The sequence below is a fragment of the Anopheles arabiensis genome, chromosome 3, assembly GCF_016920715.1.
Source record: "Anopheles arabiensis isolate DONGOLA chromosome 3, AaraD3, whole genome shotgun sequence".
NCBI classification, from domain to species: Eukaryota; Metazoa; Arthropoda; class Insecta; order Diptera; family Culicidae; genus Anopheles; species Anopheles arabiensis.
Window position 1 is genome coordinate 60,104,604 of NC_053518.1, and position 20,277 is coordinate 60,124,880.

The 20,277-nt window shown below is 41.1% G+C and overlaps 2 protein-coding genes across 6 annotated transcripts in view; one reads left to right on the forward strand and one right to left on the reverse strand.

Annotated features, from left to right (window-relative positions):
* The window catches only part of LOC120901305 (muscarinic acetylcholine receptor DM1), a 77,206-nt gene extending 69,593 nt beyond the window's left edge, over positions 1 to 7,613 (reverse strand). For 2 of the 5 annotated variants that reach the window (XM_040309130.1, XM_040309126.1), the window contains exon 1: positions 7,221 to 7,555. The gene's annotated coding sequence lies outside the window, so the exon portion shown is untranslated. Of the gene's footprint in view, positions 1 to 7,220 lie in introns of all 5 variants that reach the window. The other 3 variants (XM_040309129.1, XM_040309127.1, XM_040309128.1) reach the window with 3 other exon arrangements.
* A 3,130-nt stretch (positions 7,614 to 10,743) lies between these two features.
* On the forward strand, positions 10,744 to 15,668 carry LOC120902541. The gene is made up of 2 exons (XM_040311373.1): positions 10,744 to 11,660; positions 14,956 to 15,668. Exons 1-2 carry the CDS (start codon positions 11,064 to 11,066, stop codon positions 15,028 to 15,030), a joined length of 672 nt encoding a protein of 223 aa, XP_040167307.1. The 5' UTR covers positions 10,744 to 11,063; the 3' UTR covers positions 15,031 to 15,668.
* Positions 15,669 to 20,277: the final 4,609 nt, after the last annotated feature.

The following is a 20,277-nucleotide window of genomic DNA, read 5'->3' on the forward strand; positions in this document are numbered from 1 at the left end:
ACTGTTCCATTTATTTCCCAACAAAGTACAACAGTATACATGGTCCCGCGCGCTTCGTGCTTTGTTATGCAAAAATGTTTCCCGATTCAAAACGACGGGGACCTCCTCTCTTATGCTTTATGTGTTGGCCGTTATGTAGATACCGCAGGCATCGTGTTAATGCCACCATCGTTGAAGACTGTCGTCTTTCTTTCACAGTTATCTTCACATTACTTCAAGCACTCCCGCTTGGTCGCCAATTCAAAAAATTTACCCCCACATACACCCATGGTTTACATTTTTCACACAAAAAAAAACATTAAAGGCATCCAGAAACGGGCGTAATAGTAACAGCAACAACAAGAAAAATGAAAACCACAAGCAGATAAAAAATGGGTTCAAAATAAAATCAATTCGTTCTGTTCTCTGTTGTAGGTTCCTTTTAAACTCCTTTCTTCTTTCTTATTACGTTGTGTGTTGAGATTTTTTCCATCTTTTTCTATTCCATCTACTCAAAATGTTACATATCTTAACTTTTGTACATTTTTTGATGTTGGGGTTTCTTCATTGCTTTCACATCAATCCCCTGAGTGGGGAGTTGGAATGGGGTGCGTGGGGAGGGAGAGAAGACTTTAAAAACACCCCGAAGCAACTCGGAACCGATGCTGACCGCTTCGAACCGATCGAATTACTTGAAAGCACTCGGTGAAGAAAAGAATCCAAGCGACGTAAAAAGGGTGGTGGAACGAATGGATAAAGCGAGGTTAATACGTTTCATTATTTTCCGTTCGATCTCTAGCATTTTTCGAATTTCTCGTCCGCATTTTTAAGTTACTTAGATAAACATAATCAGGAAAGTTTATCTATTAGAACGAAATAAATTTAAGAAAATTGTTTTTTTTTAATTCTAGCAACTTTGCATTTGCCTCAGGTACTAATTGAAATTGACTTTAAATATGGGCGGAAAAATTAAAATATGGAACCAAGTCTACATTTACAAAATCGAGTGATAATTATTTATATCTGATAAGAATACCAAACCATATCGAAAAATACCTTTGAACATTTCAATTTTCAAGCAACAACGTAGTGTTTTTTTAAATTATTTGTATTACCATATGACAATACGAGCCTTAAACTTTCCGACCAACAACATGCCCGTCGCGAGATCAAACATACGCAGTATTGACCATCTTGTTTTGGGTAATCAATAAGTGACTGATAGCCAATCCCATTAGTGATACAGACAGGCCTAGACCGAAAACGATTTTTGGACCAAAGAAGTACAATCTTCTTAGGAAATGTAACAAATTGTACTAAACATGATTTCTAAATACTTCCGAATAAAACAATGCATTTATGATATGCGGATCAATTCTCTTATATTCTTCTTATTCCCTTATTCTCTTAATAAGTTAATATAATTTATCAAAGTTTATCAAATTGCTCCAACAAAGTTTTGCGAGGCGGTTTTCATCACTTCACACGACTAAATTCGTTCAACATTCTTTGCCAATTTATCACTTGCCTATCTATTACCGTAACGCATAAAGTGCATGTTAAACAAGCTTGACTTATTCTTGTATAAATAGGGGACTTAATGCATGAAGAAAGCTAGCCGATAAAGATAGCAATCAACGGAGCTGCCTTAAATAGAGATGCTAAAAATGGTAACGACAAAAGTGTACCGTTTTCTATTTAAAAGAGTGTTTCTCTTCCCGTTCGGTTTTCTGCACGTCCAAATGTACACCAGGAAAGGTTTTATCTAGCTGCGTTATCATAAAGTGCACCGCTCACAGAAACCTCGTTGCAGAGAGTAAAATAAGCTGGAAAAAAGGAATACGAACACAGCACGTGCACTGGCACTGGAGATCTTGTCGAGGCTAACTGTCAGCTTATGCGTACTCATGGTTGTGGGCTGAAGTTGATTGATTTTATCTACATCTTTTCAGCATCCCTAGCATACTCCTAATCGAACGAGCAGTTTAGTCTAAATGTGCACACCTGGTGCGCTCCCTTTCGAGGAGCATCGTTTGCTGCTGTCGTTGGATACGTACGCCGTTCGTTTTGATCGATTTTTGGTTTCGGACGAAATATAAACGATCCGTTCTTCCAGGAGACGGAACCGGGCTTACCAATCGGAAGCTTTCAGTTAAATTAAAATTCCCTCATCATTAAATCGTCCTTTGGTTGATTTGCAGACACACGCACACGCGCTAACGACGATACTAAAGTGCACGAGGACGCTGGGTCGGGGAGCTTTAGCGGCTCGTACCACTTCAATCAGATTGCGCTTTTTTGTTGACGTGTCGGGATAACCGTTTAGTGGAAAAGAAGAGCACCCAAGAAGGAAATTCACTGAAAAAAGGACCACTCCTGAAACATAGCAACCCCAACCCCATCGGTCGATCCATCGCTTCCCCCGAACGAAAAAATCTTTTATCTCACAAACACTCTTCAGTTGATATGGAAACACACACACGCGCGCTTGCGAACTGCAAAAAGCTACACATGCTACAGAAAGGGATACCGTTGTAGATGGGTTGAGCCGGGAGAAGATTAAAAACACCGATTCTTGGCTGAAAGATTGCTTCTAGCGAATTGATGGAAAGGATAGTAAAAAAAACTGCATACAGCCATTTACAATCCGAAAGAAAGGAATAACGAGACAGTCGAGTGGGAAAGTGGGAACTTGTGCACTACAACACCAAACTGTGGTTTGTCCCTGCTTCGACTAAACAACATTACAATTTCCATCCAAATGGACCTAACTTTTCCGGCCACTGCTTGCATCTTCTCTAGGGCTACTCCTTTTTGTGAATTGGACAAACAATAAAACCTAAAAGTGGTAAATAAAACTGCTACTGTTCCAATGTCTACCCAAGCGTGGTCCTGTAACATCATGTAGAAGCAATCTCTAGCCATGTCCTAGTATGGACGACAAAAAAATGAATAAAATGTTTCTGGGAATCACTCTGTACGGTGCTGAGTATCCTAGAAAATGGGAGCCGACACCAAGTACAATATAAGACAATCATAAAAAGCCACCTACGAATGACCCGAACCAGTCCTTTTTTAATAATGGCGCTCGTCTCCCGCCTCGTTCGCAACATTTTGGTCTAATAAATAAGCATGATTTTACATGCACACAGTGCTATTCACATCGACACAACCACAACGAATGACTAAGAAAATAACTGCCCGAAGAAAAGAGGACTATAAAAGTAGGGAAGCATCCAAACAGCACAACTTCCTTCCCGGGTTTTGTCTTGTATTCTTCTAGCGCACGCTTTTTGTGCTACTTTAGACACTCATTTCTTTTCAACACCTTCCATGCTCTTGCTCTTGCTGCCTCTGCTCTTGAAGATTTCGTTTTTTGTCACTCTCAACATCGCTTCTTTGCGTTTTTCTTTTTCCACTGTAGTGGTCCCTGCCTCCAGTCAACCCATTTCCGTTTCTGGGGCAAAGAGTCCGATTAACGATATCAAAAGGTTGAAAGGAAAAGTCCGATTTCGTGAAATATCACGCTCGGAGGAAGGCATAGTGGAACCGTTCAAGGCATACCTTTTCATTCTGTTTCCAGGCAAACAAGGCAAACAGCGTGTGGAACACTCAGAAGCTAACAAAGAAAAAAAACCGTTCCCATTTTCCACGACACAACCCAAAACGAAGGCGGTTTTTGATAGAATCTTCAGCCGATGGTCGAAATCCATTAGCAACTTCACCGAAACCAATCGGAAGATCCTTCCTGACCCTGAGACCGGGGGCATCCTATGTTCTATGTCTTCGACGTTTCCAGGCAATGTTCCTATCCAAGATCGTCCCTAGCTATTGCTCGGTATTTATGTGTGTAAGAGAGTATGAAGAATGTTCCGAGAGCTTTATGCGAGAGGTAAAAGCTAAGTGAGGTAATATCTTTTAGAAATATTACACTCTTGTTTGCAGTACTGGGAAACTTTAGGTACAAATAAATGTTCCACTTTAGGAACTTCATTTCGGATGTGCCTAGCAATACTTATAACTTGAATTTTACCATATACACTTAAGTATAAAATGAGTACAAATAGCTAAAAAACTAACATTCGAGTAGTCATAAGTACAGATCAAGAAATAATTTGATGACTCCAACAAAACTTGTCATAATCCATCATAAAATTAGCTACAGTCTTAAGCAATATGCAACAAATTCTTAATTACCTACTATCGATAAATGAGGGGAAGGATTCCAACAGCAATGGTCTGTCGAAAATGAAAGTACGTGATTTAGTACGTCAGTTTCGCTTAAAACGTAGACATGATCCAAAAGTGACCTGTCTCCACAAATCCTAAAGAAAGCATTGTTTAATCGTACAGAAAACACCTACTCCACTCTCTCCGTTCACCTTTTGCAAACACAATGCTACCAGAATGCTGTGATTGAACAGTGCCTAATCTACACCGTGTTTATCTTTTGACTGACACCGGTAAGCAACGCACGACAAATCAGACATACCTGCTACTAGTACCGGAATTCGAGTGATAAAAGCGTTTCCCTTTCTATTGGAAGAAGCAGATAAGCAAACAGGACATATAAACTCAACCGGTAAAAGAAAACACTCAAATCGTACTTCGACAGATTGGGGACGCTGTAAAAGCGCGACATTAAGTTTGGTTCACTCAAATACGAGAAACCAAACCAACACTTAAACTTATTTTTGAGATTCGTTCCAGATCAATTGGCAGAAATTGGGTACAGGTGAAATGAAAATCCTGCCCGACGGTTGTGCGCGTGTAGGTCAAACCGGCGAAGGAAAGAAAAGTAACGAACGGGATATGGAGACGGTTTAGTGTGATTTATCGATTGACAGGAAAATTGAATCCCAGTACCGGCAGCAAACGAGAAAATCGTTCTTAAAACCTTTGTAGCTTGAAGAAAAAATAAACCTACCTGACAATTAAGTCAAATTTTTGGCGAAAACAAGGCGAAAACATTTTTTACTACCGGTACCTTACAATCTAAACTATGATCTATCAACATGTTTGTCATCAAATCACATCATGAATCGAGCACACCAACCGATACACTGCACGGATTAACCGTGAATTAATCACAGATAAATAAGTCCATCATAATAAAAAGCCTATATTTATCGCATCACATAACGAGAAGCAGTTTGAAGGAGCCCCCAGCTTAATGATATCCGTTTTAGTCATAGTTCAACTCATTCGAATCATGCTATAAATCATTACTGTAGACTGCATATTAATATTATTGAGCAAATGATCTTAAAATGATGTAACTTAAATTAAAAACTAGTTTTTAAACACAATAGTTACAGTGCAAACTTTACAACTGGACGTTCTGCAGTGAAACGTATTGTGTATTTGTCTTTGCCTATTTTTTTTTTTTAATTTCGTGCATGAATTTAAACTTAAAACGTGCATTAAACTAGCCTCGTACAGTGTATCAGCCACCTTCATTTATACTTTGGCCGTTCACTTTCTGTGGCCCAAGGATGTATAGAAATCTCTGCCAAAAAATCAACCCAATTCCTAACATAACCACTGTCTCAGTAAAGCGTAGGCACGCGAGAACCCATGCCGAACGATGGGGATACAAATTGTTATGAGTTTATCGTAATTATTTCGTAACATTCGCAGACCAAGATGGTCCCTACTGGGCGGATTGGTGAATCTCTGCGAAACGCTCACATTTTGATAGTTTCTATGTGTGTGGGTGTCGTAAAGGTCTGCACATACAATCAGCTACGCTGCTGAGCAGCACAGCTACGCACACTTGTGTATACGCCGGGGAGACTTACATGAACACGATGTAGCCTAGGCAACCACCAGAGCGGAAGAGTGAAATCTCAAGAGTGCAAAAATGGAGCAAGATGGAGAATAAGATTTGAGAGAGAGAGAGAGAGAGAGAGAGGGAGGGAGAGAGAGAGAGAGAGAGAGAGAGAAAACACGAGCCATATCTGTGGAAACCACAAAAGGGAGAGAATGAGAGATATTGGGAAAGTGTCCAAATTACTTTCCAATTGGTAGCAAACATCTTTAATACGACTGATTTTGTGGGTCAGCATATATATAAAGATAATAAAACATAATAGAATCCTCTTTACATCAAATTCGAGGAATTTATTTGTTGAGAATATTGAACACGATTCCACATCTGTTTCACACATTAAACAAAAGCACAGATGCTAAGCTACGGCAATTTGCTACACATCGAGACACGTAAAGGGACGGGAAAGTCAGTCAACCATGAAATGAGGACCGTAAAACTCCTTCCTTCTGGTGAGCCACAAGCCGACCAGGCCGAAAAGTCATTGCGTGTGACCAAAAGCCTATTCTCGTCCACAAACGCTGTAAATCCTGCGCGACATTGACTCAAAGGTTAACCGAATTGAGGTCAAGGTACAAAAAGAAACGAAAAAGATTGACCAACAACAAAAAAGTAAACCCCAGTTTGAGAGTTCGGTACCAAAAAGGAATACATTTAACGCAGTTATCATTACCTCCCTGGTCAAGCACACTCAGCTCCTGGCAGCAACGGACGATTTCAACCGATGGTAACCTATCTCACGCAACGAATATTTTGATTCTTGACAACAGGATTTCTGTAAGCAGACTTGCGAACCCTATTTTCACAGTGTTGCCTTTCGGCACACTTTGATCATAATAGCAACAGCGTAAAGTTGACACACTAAATACACTCTGTCAAAACGTATTGATCAGGCCATCATCTCACAACACATACGCACATTTTCGGCCTTATCATTCTGGCCAGTCGTCCTCAACATAACTGTCAACCTCTTCTGCTTTGCAAAAACGATTAATTGAATTGTTGTTGATTTTGGTTTGTTCGATCACTCGAAGCATCTCGATGCTTGTAATTCGACAATTTTTTACACCTACACCAACACTATTGCTGACATATCTCGATGATTCTGAAACCGATGTCAACGCAACACATCCATACACACAAAAACACACACTTTCACACCCACTCTAATCCAAACTCAGTTTACCCAGGTTACCAGTGACTGCACGCTTCCGACCTCCGGTTAAATGGCACCGTTTAAAAAAACACATCTGAACACTGCCTTTTTGAGCACTGGGCATTGGAAAGAAACCTTACATCTTCGTGCAGTTGTGTGCGTGTATGTGTGCTTCTAAGACTACTCACAGCTGTGTAAGCTCATGACCCTTTCGCTCCCAGCTCCTTGCGCGGCTTAAAACGAGCTACTGCTCACCTCAGCAGCTCCAGGTCACACCACACTGCATCGACACAGCTGTAACTCGATGAGCTTCCCAAATCTGGGCACCAATAAGCTTTATGCACAGCGGCGTTTGGCTCTGCTTCACATTCAAGCGACTCGCCCCTTTTTACCCATAGCACATGTAGACTTTAAGTGTACACTCAGACACTGCAGATCACTGACCCGTTTCGGCGCTGCGTCTGGCCAACTCTAGAACACACCAGGCTACTCCCGGGGTGTGGGAGAAAGAAAGAAAAAAAGAAAGAAATACACACAGGCACCGATTTCTGTGGCCGATTCACACCCAGCGGGAGTTCACCGTTACAAGTCTCGTCCGGGACTGACAACTCGGCCCCGTGTTGCGAACTGTTGTGCATTTGTTAGCACACATTGCTCTCGCACTCAGTGTCGAGTGTCAAAGCTCTCCTTACTACCGATTCGGGCCTGGTAGGTGTGAAGGGGAAAGCAAGTGCCCAAAACAATCAGTTTCTGCTGGTCCTAGTAGCCGAGAGATAGGAGAGTCTGGGAGCTACAGCAGAACTTTTGTTACTGTACTTCGTGACACTCCCAGCAGCCCAGCATCCTTTTATGTTACTATGAAATATTCCGTTGGGATTCTTCTCTCGTGTATGTTTGGTCGTGGCTCGGAGAGAAAGCCTCAGCAGCGCCAGGCCAGCTGCTACTGCTCTCTCTCTCTCTCTTTCCCACTTGTACGCGGCACAGCTCGCAGCATCCTTAGCGGCACGTCTCGCTCATCGGGGCGCGTCACGCGTGCGCATCTCTCTACATTCAAAGCATGTTGGGAGATGTGTCTCCGTTCGACAAAAGATGAAAATACAAGCTACACACACACACAGACGGTGAAAACGGCGTGAGTGAGAGAAGGTGGCCGAACAGTCCCCGTCACGGGCGACCCTGCCAATGATGATGATGTGTTGCTGGGGTGGTAGTAATAGTGAGTCAGTTTTACTATGCCGTCTAGGCTGCCCCGGTCCAGATGGTGCGACGGTACGGAAAGCTACTACGGATCAACAAATCATTACTGGTGGCTTGTTTGATGATTGATTTCGATGTGTTGGGGAAGCGCTACTCACAACACAGCGCCGCAACTGGCACTGTGTATGTGTTGGCTAAAATATCGTACGTGCAAATAGTGGCTCGTAACGTAATGCTAGTGGGAAAAGCACCAAAAATGCCCGATAAAATTAAATAATACGTGCTTTCAAATATATATATTTTTTAAATACTTTTAACATGTTTTTAATAAACATTTGAAACATTGTAGTTTTTTTTTTCTTTAAATGAAAACAGTACATATGTATCATTTTCACCTTTTTTTTATATATTAACTATTTGTTTAAACTATTCATTTAAAATAACAATTTCAATACATCATATATTCTGTTTGCATTTTCAAATGGTGTTCATAATCTTTGATTCCATCACACTCACCGCCTTCGGTAGAGCATGCACAAAGTACCGGGCGTCTCCATCACATATTCACTCCACACTCCAGCGACGTAGTTAATAAGACGTTTAATGTTGCATATCGAACCGCAAGGGACGGAGGCATGGTGTTCTTTTTTAAAGTATGTATGTATGTGTATGTGTGTGTTTTCCCTTTTACAATGTTTAACCGAAGGCGGCGCTAGCAGGCTCCCGAAAGCTAGTCCTTGGCCCATTTGTGCCCGTTGAAGCACATCCTCATACCGGCTTTAGGCTTAGCCGCGCGGATGAAAAATCCCTTGTGGATATAATTTTTAGATCACCGAAGGAAATAACGTCGTAAATCTGGGCTTTGAGTTCGATCCCGTTCCCGTTACCAATGAAGAGGGTACTGCAAACGTATAAAAGATAAGAACAAAAAATAAAGAAATAAAAACAACAACATACGACCACCAAACGACCATGCAGTGCGGGCTGATGCTAGCAGCCTGTCCTATCACGCCCCATAAACAGATACCCGCTCTCGTGGACGCAGGCTGTCTGTGATGGATTAAGTTCTTCGTATATTTGTCATCTTTCGACGCTTGCGGCTTCTCTTCCACTTTTCCTTGGGAACCGGAACTGCCGGGGTTGTCTCTGCCTCAAGACGGTGGACTATCTGGAAGAAATATTTTATGTGACGTGTACAGGGCCATAGTGAAGTGGATTGAAAACAGGCTTAGCTTGAAACAGAGATTGGTTCGCTTGGGTACACGGTTTTGGTGGCGAGGCGATCGCCTTGCTCAGACACGCGGAAGACTGTAGAAAAATCAGAGGATCGCTGGACTCGTTTTATTGCTTTCAGTCAATTTTTTCTACATAACTTCGACATCTTGAAGCCTCTAATAGAAGACATCTTAGTACAGTAGAAAACTTAAAACCAAAGCATTTATCACACCATATTCTGGATATTGCTATCAAATTCAACGTGAACTTTTTCGTCCTGTACAATTTCTAGTTTCTTAGTTTCAATTAGTAGTTTTTGCTATAGTACAACAAATTATCTATCCGGCTACAACATATTAGTTGATAAGGAGTATCCTTATTTTCTTTTCCTTTTTTGGGACTTAACAATCTTCTTCATCCAACTTTAATTTCGAGTACCACCTCATTGTTTCTGGCAGTATTCTGGTAAACGTGTATACTATTCCTCATTACTCATTTATAGTGACCATGATGGGGTTGTTGACAGTGATCAATGTTTCGAACTGCATTAAAATTGGTCCAAATTTCATCGTTAGATGTTCGTTCTTGTTTTTATTCCTTTAACTGAGCCGTCTCTTCCTGAGTCATGCTTGCATAGATCTTTATAGATTTCATTTCCATATTTTTGAGACAGACATTTCAAACAAACAGTTAAGCTAGTTCTATGTCCTTCATTTATTCCTATTTTCTATAGTTAATATAACTTCTTACTACTACTTCCTCTTCACAAATATTCCTTCTAAATAAGTCAGCTAGCTAAAAACCCAGCATAGCCACGTAATTTTTTGAACCTGATGTTCTAAACTAAGGTTATTTAATACGCACATGATTTACCGATCCAGATTTTGATAAACACTGTTCAATCGTGGAAAGTTTTCGGATAAATGTTCTCGTTTCTTTCGTAGAGTTTGTTCATACTTGTGTTTCTTGCTCGTGCTGATTGTTTACCAAGGATGGATTTTTTATTGGGACCTTGAGCTTACTGACTTTATTCGCCTCTGCGAGAGGAGCCAAGGATGGAGAGAGCGAAAGGTCTTTTCGGTCCCTATCTATTAATTTGCTCTTACTAGTAATGTACCTACAAAAATTAACATTCATTGGATTTGGTCCGATGCACTGTTGTTGTAAAACTTTGAGGTGTTTACAACATATTTTTGGCTCGATCAGACGGCTGAACGAGACCGTTGCCAACGCGCTGGCAGTACCACCTTTTAAAAGTTGAGGAAAAACAAAATTCCCGACACTAACACACGTGATCTTTTCAGTTAGAGATCTAAATAGCAACTGTTTATTTGTATCCATAATTACAGTTTATACTATTTGTTATATACACCTCCGATATTAAATACACACACATCAAATGTACAGCAACCGTGCTACACACACGACAAGAGTTTAATACACCTCAGATGTTTAGATGCACACACATCAGATGTACAGCAACCGGGCTTTACACACCCAAGAGGTACAGCAACCTTGAGTGAAAGATCTAGAGCGGTTGGGGTCTTGCTATGTGAGAGGAGGAAGAAAAAGGAAAAGGGGAGAAGAAAGGCAACGACGAGAAAAGACACACGTGTAAAAACCGAGGAGAAATATATATTAATTAAAAGCTAACTAACAAAGTCACAACAGTTTGGCGACGAGATAATGAACCCCAACAACGATTCATATGCTGCAGCAACTGCTCCGAAACCCGAAGGAAGGACAAGTGCATCTGTGCCGGCAACGGTACCATCGGTACCGGCTCCACCACCAAACTTTGCCATTGACCCATTTGATAAAAGGAAATCAAAATGGAAGCGATGGGTAGAGAGGCTGGAAACCGCATTCCTGCTATACGGAGTAACAGATGAACAGATGCAGAAAAACTTCCTTTTGCATTACATGGGTCCGGAAACGTACGATATCATCTGCGATAAAGTTGCCCCGGATTCTCCAAGAAAAAAAACATACGGTGAGATTGTTTCAACCTTAGATACGTTTTTTAGCCCGAAACCACATGAAATCGCAGAAAACTACCGTTTCAATTGTCGCCGACAGGGAGACAAAGATGCTGCTGTTGCGGAAGAGACCGCCGAAGAATATTTGGTAGCCCTTCGAAAGATTGCTGTTACATGCAATTTCGGAGAGTATCTGCAGAAGGCGTTAAGGAATCAATTGGTCTTCGGGATTAAACGTGGCGATATCCGTGATCGGCTACTGGAGAAACGGGATCTAACGCTGGACGGAGCACTGGAAATTGCTGTGAGTATGGAGCTCTCGCGGAAGGGAAGAACGGAGATCGAAGGCGGATCTTCTAGACAAGAACTACATGCAGTTCATCAACCGCGAAGAGATAACAAAGGGCCAAATATTGCAAAACAGAATGCTACGGCAACCAGTACTAGTTGTTTTCGTTGTGGAGATAAAACGCACTTAGCAAATGCGTGCAAGCACAAACGCACTGTGTGCTCCTTTTGCAAGCTGCAAGGGCACTTAGCAAAGGTGTGTTTAAAAAAGTCTGCTTGTACTAAAACCGACACACGGCCGATAAGAAAAACCCATGCGGTACACGCAAATTATGCTATTAACCACCAAGGAACAAACAATTTACAGATCCGAGATATTTGTTCGGTGGGGGGGTTATCGCACTGTCGGAAATTTATGCTGGACGTTTTGGTCAATGGGAAAAAGATAAATTTTGAAATCGATACCGGTTCGCCCGTCAGTATCATTAATGCTGCACTATATAATAGATGCTTCCCTACGACAAAAATGCGTAAAAGTGACACAGAGTTAGTAAGCTATTGCAATACAAGCATCAATGTGTTGGGTATATGCGATGCGTCAGTGACGCTAGATGAGAAAATTCTCAAATTGCCATTATACGTCGTAGAGTCAGAAAAACATCCACTATTGGGTCGAGAATGGCTTAAAGAGATGACGTTAGATTGGAATAGTATATTTTCAAAGAGCGATGTTAATACACTTGCTAATTATACAGACTGCACGACTGCTGCTGCTTCTACTTCTTCTTATCGTGCTACTGTTGCTTCTTCGGATACGTATACTTCTGCTGCTGCTCCTACTTCTTCTGATCGTACTAATCCTTCTGCGAGCGGGTCTGCTCCTGTTTTACCGAATAAAGTTGCTACCTTACTGCAACGTTACCCACAAGTATTTGATTCTTCGATTGGTCGAATTTCAAATGTGCAAGCAAACCTTCGCTTAAAGGAAAACGCACGACCGGTGTTTATTAAGGCACGGAAAATACCCTTCAATTTGATGAAAACAGTGGAAGAGGAGCTGAACAAACTTGTGATGGAAGGAGTGCTTACGAAGGTGGATTCCAGCAATTGGGCAACACCTATAGTTCCGGTAAAGAAATCGGGCAACCGAGTTAGGATTTGTGGTGACTACAAACAAACCGTGAACCCTAACCTCGTCGTGGACAAGCACCCACTGCCGACTGTGGACGAATTATTCACTTCCCTTGCTGGAGGAACAAAATTCAGCAAAATCGACCTCGTCCAAGCGTATTTACAACTAGAAGTCGCGCCTGAAGATCGTGAGATCCTTACGTTATCGACTCATCGTGGCCTGTACCGCCCAAATCGCCTTATGTATGGTGTGGCATCGGCCCCTGCAATTTGGCAAAGAAGAATGGAAGCAATACTCCAAGGTATACAAGGGGTAAGTGTTTTCCTGGACGACATTAAAATTACAGGTGAAAGCGATGAGGTACACTTGAAACGTTTAGAAGAAGTTCTTAGGCGCCTTAACGAATGCGGAATACGCGTGAATAAGAACAAGTGTGAATTTTTTGTTGACTCGATCGAGTATTGCGGTTATGTAATCGACAAAAATGGCATTCACAAGATCAGAGAGAAAATTGCAGCTATACAAAAGATGCCCGTACCGAAGAATAAGGATGAAGTTCGATCATTTATTGGCTTAATCAATTACTACGGTCGATTCTTTCAAAACCTGAGTACAGTTTTGTATCCTTTAAACAATTTACTAAAAACCGACGTACCGTTTAAGTGGACAAAACAATGCGAAGATTCTTTCAATCAGGTGAAAGAACAGATGCAGTCCGACAATTGTTTGGTACATTATTCGCCTGAATTACCACTACTTCTTGCTACAGATGCTTCACCCTACGGGGTAGGGGCTGTACTTAGCCACGTGTATCCAGATGGTTCAGAAAGGCCAATACAATTTGCATCGCAAACGTTAACACGTGTGCAACAAAAGTACATGCAGGTGGACAAAGAGGCTTACGCCATTGTATTTGGAGTTCGTAAATTCTTCCAATATATATACGGTCGAAGATTTACTTTGCTAACCGATAACCAGGCGATCACAAAAATCTTCGGGGAACATAAAGGTTTACCTGTTATGTCTGCGCTTCGCATGCAACACTATGCTACCTACCTGCAAAGCTTCGACTATGCAATAAAGTTCCGGAAATCCTCTGATCATGCTAACGCCGATGCGTTGTCGAGAATTCCTTTGGCCGTTACTGATCCGGATAACATGATCGAGGAGGCGGATTCAATAGAACTAAACCAGATAGAGACCCTACCCTTGACCGCTGCTGAGCTTGGACAAGCTACTGCTGGAGATAAATCCGTTCAGATACTAATGCAAGGTATTATACATGGCCAACAGGTAGAAGGAAAAGATCGTTTCGGAATAGAACAAAATGAATTTTCCTTGCAGAAAGGATGTCTCCTTCGAGGAATCCGAGTTTACGTGCCTGCTACTCTTCGGGAACGTGTCCTACAAGAATTACATACTGCTCATTTCGGAGTAACTCGTACTAAATCCTTAGCAAGAGGATTCTGCTGGTGGCCGGGCATCGACAAGGAGCTAGAGGCTATGATAGCCAATTGTGCAGACTGTCAGTCTGTACGTGCCGAACCACCAAAAATGAGCCTACACTGCTGGGAAACACCCAGTGCACCATTCCAGAGGGTTCATGTAGACTATGCGGGTCCGTTCATGGATTCATATTTCTTTATTTACGTAGACGCATACAGCAAGTGGCCTGAAGTGCAAGTCTGCAAGAATACGACTGCAGAGAACACAGTGAACATGTGTCGCGAAATATTTAGCAGATTTGGTATACCATCAGTCCTTGTAAGCGATCATGGAGTCCAGTTCACATCGACTGTATTTGAGCAGTTTCTGAGAATGAATGGCGTTGTACACAAAATGGGAGCACCATATCACCCCGCCACCAACGGTCAAGCGGAACGTTACGTACAAACCATAAAGCAGAAACTGAAGGCGTTAAAGTGCTATAAATCCCAGCTGAATCAAGAACTGTGCAATATCCTACTTACATACAGGAAAATGATTCACCCATCTACTGGTAAATCGCCGTCAATGCTGGTGTTTGGACGTCAAATTCGCTCAAGACTGGATCTTTTACTACCCAAAAACAATATACCAAACAAACCTGAGATTGCAGTGCGTCAGTTTCGGGATGGTGATAGAGTGCGTGTGAGAGATTTTTTGTCACAGACTAAATGGAAGTTTGGAATCATTTCAGAAAAGGTCGGTAAACTTCGATATACTATACGATTGGACGATGGACGGATCTGGGAACGTCATATCGATCATATAGCTGGGGTCGGCAGTAACCTACGAGGAAGACAATTGGAAACTTCAAATGAGGAGGAACTTGCGGAAAGCAACGAGCAACCACACTCCCACACCACAACGGTTACCCCAGCTACGACCAGAATTTCATCTGAAGATACGGACGGTACTACGACGACAACTGTAATGGTACCAGTAGCTGATCCCTTGTACACTCCGAGTACAGTGCCCAGCACATCAGCCAATACCAATATAGTACCCAATGTTCGGCGCTCAACTCGTGTTAGTAGACCTCCCAACAGGTTAACGTTTTAGATTGCAACTCTCAAAACTTAGCATGAGGAGAATTTTTTTTTACGAAGGGGAGAAGTGTTATATACACCTCCGATATTAAATACACACACATCAAATGTACAGCAACCGTGCTACACACACGACAAGAGTTTAATACACCTCAGATGTTTAGATGCACACACATCAGATGTACAGCAACCGGGCTTTACACACCCAAGAGGTACAGCAACCTTGAGTGAAAGATCTAGAGCGGTTGGGGTCTTGCTATGTGAGAGGAGGAAGAAAAAGGAAAAGGGGAGAAGAAAGGCAACGACGAGAAAAGACACACGTGAAAAAACCGAGGAGAAATATATATTAATTAAAAGCTAACTAACAAAGTCACAACAGTTTCTAACGTGGGCTTAATGTTCTAACGTGGGAATAATATTTTATATCCTTTTCACGCATTTATCCGTTTTGATAACGCCTTTCCTTTTGACGCGCCTACGCTATTTACCTATGAGGTGTTCCAAGTGCTCTGTTTATTGTCAAGTGCTATGGAAGGAAATTCGATCCTTTTTTATTGACTTTCTTGGAAGAGGACGAATTGGTTGCATTGCGTAAGAATCTTCTGGTGCATGTTTAAAATTTAATTTTCAAGTGGCTAAAGTTACAGCTTTCTTGAATTGATTACCCGGTTGATATTTTAAAAGAGCCTGGATTTAAGTGATTTTTTAGGTTTAAAATTTATGATCCTGGGAAATATGGATGCGAAATTTTCTTACGCTTCTCAGAATTGGTACTCGCTTGATGACAGTAACATGTGCATGCAGTAATTTTAGGTTAAACCGTTGTAGGTTTTGTTGGCGATTTCCTTAATTGCTAAAACATGCAGGTCAAGTAGTACCAGATGGCCTTACTGGATGCGTGATATTTTCCTAGACTTATGCTGTTTCAAGGACCGCTATCCTCGTTTGATACTTATCGTGCTGATGCACATTTTTAGCTAAGATTGCATGGTTGAAAACAGTTTTGAGCGGTTTGTTCATTTTAAATTCAAAAACGTATCCGTTAAAATTTAATGTTCAAGATAATGAAGATAATGTCATTTGTGTGGTTTCCGAGAATTACTGGAATTAGAATTAATTTAAGAATTACTAAATTAATTTAAATTTGAATATCGTCTGTGGCGATTCAAGATTAAATAAAAAATGTTTAAATAAAAAATCTTTAACAAGCTGCCGCATCAATTCAGTTTTCTAATGTTGGGGCCCTTTCCGTTGTAAGTTCGTAGGCTGAAATTTCAGCCTGTCAGCTGTTTGCATTGTATAGCAGTTTTCTAAGCTAAGCAGCTATCTAAGTGAGTATAATATACAGGTGGGCTTATCCCAAGGTGTATGAATTTAGAAGACTGATTTTTATCGCTTCTGCTTCTGAATGAAGATTGTAAGAGTGTTTTGAGTATTCGTCAAGCCTCCAGAAAGCTTGTTTGAACCAAAGTTTTCACCCATCCTGTCAAAAAATGATATTCAAATATTTTTATAAAAACATGTTATGAAACAACCTGGACTACATACACTTCTATTCTAGATTCCACCACGTGATCTCTTTAATGCACCTTGGGGTAAATGTAAACAACACCGTGTTTTCGATCAGGACCTCGAATCTAATTCTAGCTTTGTGGCTAGAATAATCTAGACTGAAAATTGCAGGCTAGTTTGTTGTGTGGTTTTGTATGGAGTGTTTACATGATTTCAACCTCCAACTGTCAAACTCCATACAAAAAACTAACTAGAATGGTGAAGGCCCCCGTTGTTGGCAGTACATTATTAGAACTTGATAAGCTTCGGAAAACACAAACTACTAGAAGATCTTCAGCCAGTTTTGTTCCAGCGTTTTATCGAAAAAATCTTTAAGTTCGCCCAGATGCTCATCAATATTGTCTCCATCGTGATATGGACTTTGATGGTAAGAAACTTCTCCTGATACTGTTATTCTATATTATCCCAAACTGCCTGCGTGGTTTGCGTATTCCATATTCCCCAATTTTCCACGATTCATATTTTTCATGTGTAATGTCTGAACCCAAACTTATTGGAGATTTTTAATAAAGTTTAAGTTGTTTAAGTTAAAACATATATTTTCTTTTAAACTTACTACTACAATGCATTACAATATTGTACATTACACGACTGCTGTAATCTCTAACTGTACCGAATGAATGAAATGTTCTCCAGAGCTTCACGAATAAGCGGTTAACAACAAGCATCATTGAATGCACATCGACATGCATAGTCGGGTCGGGAAATGTTTGACATGAGTTTCGAGAGTTTCATACTAGTTTAGCAAGATTCACTAGATGTTTACTGACTAACTTTATTTTACAAATATTCATTACATATATCATCCAAGCATACTTATAATTAAACCTAACACTGTAAACGCAATACTACTCAACGCTATGTCTAATAAGCTATCCAAATACTAATGTACTAATTACATTAAGACAATAATAATAATAATAATAATAATAATCATGAGAAATTTTTTTGCACAAAACATTTTATTTTCCGTGTTTTATAGTTTTCAACACCATGCCAAGTAATCGCTCGCGTTGCCTTCTGCTTGGCCTACAGACGCTCGAACACCGTTTTAAGGCAAACCAATTGGTATTTGTTGCTAAAATATTTAAAAAACGAATTAGGCGTCCCTTGTTTACTAAAGAAGATCAATATCTAGGCGCTTTCAAGACCTCTTCGCTCTCCTAGCTTACTTGTCGGCGAGAACAGGCGTACTTTATATGGATACAACGAACTGTTACTAGCTATGAAAAGGCAATTCAATACATGGTCTCATCACTTTGATTTTAATTTAACGACCAACGCATTTAAAGACAACATTTTATTAATTTTCAATTTTCGCGACACTAGATCAAGGGAGATGTTAGGTGAATAATTTAGAGTTTAGGTGTAGGGTAGGTTTTGAGTACTTAGTTTGTCGCAGCCTCAAGAGTGCAAGACATATATGTTGGTAAATAAATAAATAAATAAATAAATAAATAAATATGATTCGGCATAGTTTATAAGTTGGGTTAGTGGCATAGCAAAACTTTAAACCAAATTTTAGCTGTGTTTATATACATGCACAGTGGTCTTTCATAGTGGAAGATTGGGAAGTTGATTTAAAATTAAAAATATGTTTAATTTCAATGCTAATACTTTATGTTTTAACTTACACTTTGATTGAAGTGGATTTGATTACCAGAACATGCATATCTGCCTAAATCTGATGAATAATACATAAAATACAGGTAGTTTAACATGATTGAATGAAAAGAAAATATTCAAATTCATATTCAAAAATATTGTCTTTAAAATAATATATTTAAGAAAGAACTAGTATACCCACGTTCACGATCTATTTCACCTACCCATCAAGAGTTGGGTTCATTCATATTCAGGAAAGTATGGTTTGTGATTTTTCTGACCTAGCACCGAGCAGATGTTCTTTTATGTAGATAAAAATCCCACAACATACCATCCTTCATCTCACTACGGGGTGCATCTCTACAGTGGCTCATGAATATTCAGCACCGACCACCGGCTTGACCGGCCTAAAACCTCGCTCAAATGAGGGCAAACACTCTAATTTAATTGGTCGACTAGTGCCATTTCCTCAAACAAACGACAAACGATAACGACCAACGCACGCGAAAGAAACAAATCCGGCTTTGGCATTCGGCGCCCTGCCGACCATCGTTCTTAATCATCCTCGAAAACTCGTTCCACCCATAACAACACGCACTTTGGTGCTTGGCCAAGATGAAGGAGACGATACATGATGGAGACGGTTGATCGTTCCGACACTAAACCGCCATGGGTGGTTCGTTTGAGACACGTTTGTGTGGCAATATCTGCATTTAACCGATGTTAATGATTGCCATTTTCTTGCCAGGCAGAATCGTGGGCTGGCGGTGAATGGAACGATAATAATGTTGATTATGAAGGGCACACAAAGACACACACACATGCGTTAGCATGTGTTCAAGTAAGTGTGTTTTTCAGACTAGATAGTTCGTCAAGTTCTATGAAGCCATGTGCCATTTGGATGGTACACCTCTCATTTCCCAAGCCCCAGCAAACCCGGTATCGGGCAAACCACAACAACCCACACGGTAAGTGATAATTATTAAGACTCTTACAAAGTTTAATTAACGTATAATGTATAAGTCCTTGCGTCTAGCGTCAAGATACCGCCGAGATTCTTCGCGCACCTTTGCGCCAACACCGTGTGCTTTCACGCAAATCATTCCACCAGTTCGCACTAAATAAATGAACATATGATGAAGAAACCGCAAGTCAAGCTTTACCATGAAATTGAACCACCCTTACACACCCACACTCCTAACCGATCCGTGCAGCAGTCGCGCGCGCGAAAACCCATACGCTACAGTTATCGCTTTCCCTTGCACGCGCAAGTACTTTGTACTCAGTATCTCGCTATAATCCTCGAAACTATTATAACAAAGCATACAGGCACACCCGCACATACAAAGCAAACCTGCTCCCCGCGCGGGGTAAGGGATGTGGTGAACAGACCCCAAAAACATCCTCGCCGCTTAATTTCGCCACGGTCCTAATCTTAGGTCATCCGTTTTGCGCCTTGCTGCTCTTCCTGTTTCAGTGGAAAACAGAGAGGGGGTGGCGAACCGCATTATCGCTACGGTGCGGTGCTTTTAGTCGTGCAATCGTGAAACTTTTCCCTCACCAATGTACCCTTTTGCAACCACCCCTCATCAACCGAAGGGGCGGAGGGATTTAAAACGTCCCACCCGTCGTCCTCTCTTCTCCCCTCCTATGGCGAACGTTTTGTCCGAACGTTCCGAATAAAGTGATTAAAACTCGTTCGCTTCAAGATTCTTGGTAAAGGGTGGACTCCCTCCAAACAGCCCAAGTACGGAGGGAGTTTACCGCATGTGGACCCATGCATTGCTGTGTAT

Coding starts and splice junctions, on each gene's coding strand:
- LOC120902541 (XM_040311373.1), top strand. CDS start 11,064: ATGAACCCCAACAACGATTCATATGCTGCAGCAACTGCTCCGAAACCC. Junction 11,661..14,955: donor ACGGAGCACTGGAAATTGCT/GTGAGTATGGAG, acceptor GAATCATTTCAG/AAAAGGTCGGTAAACTTCGA.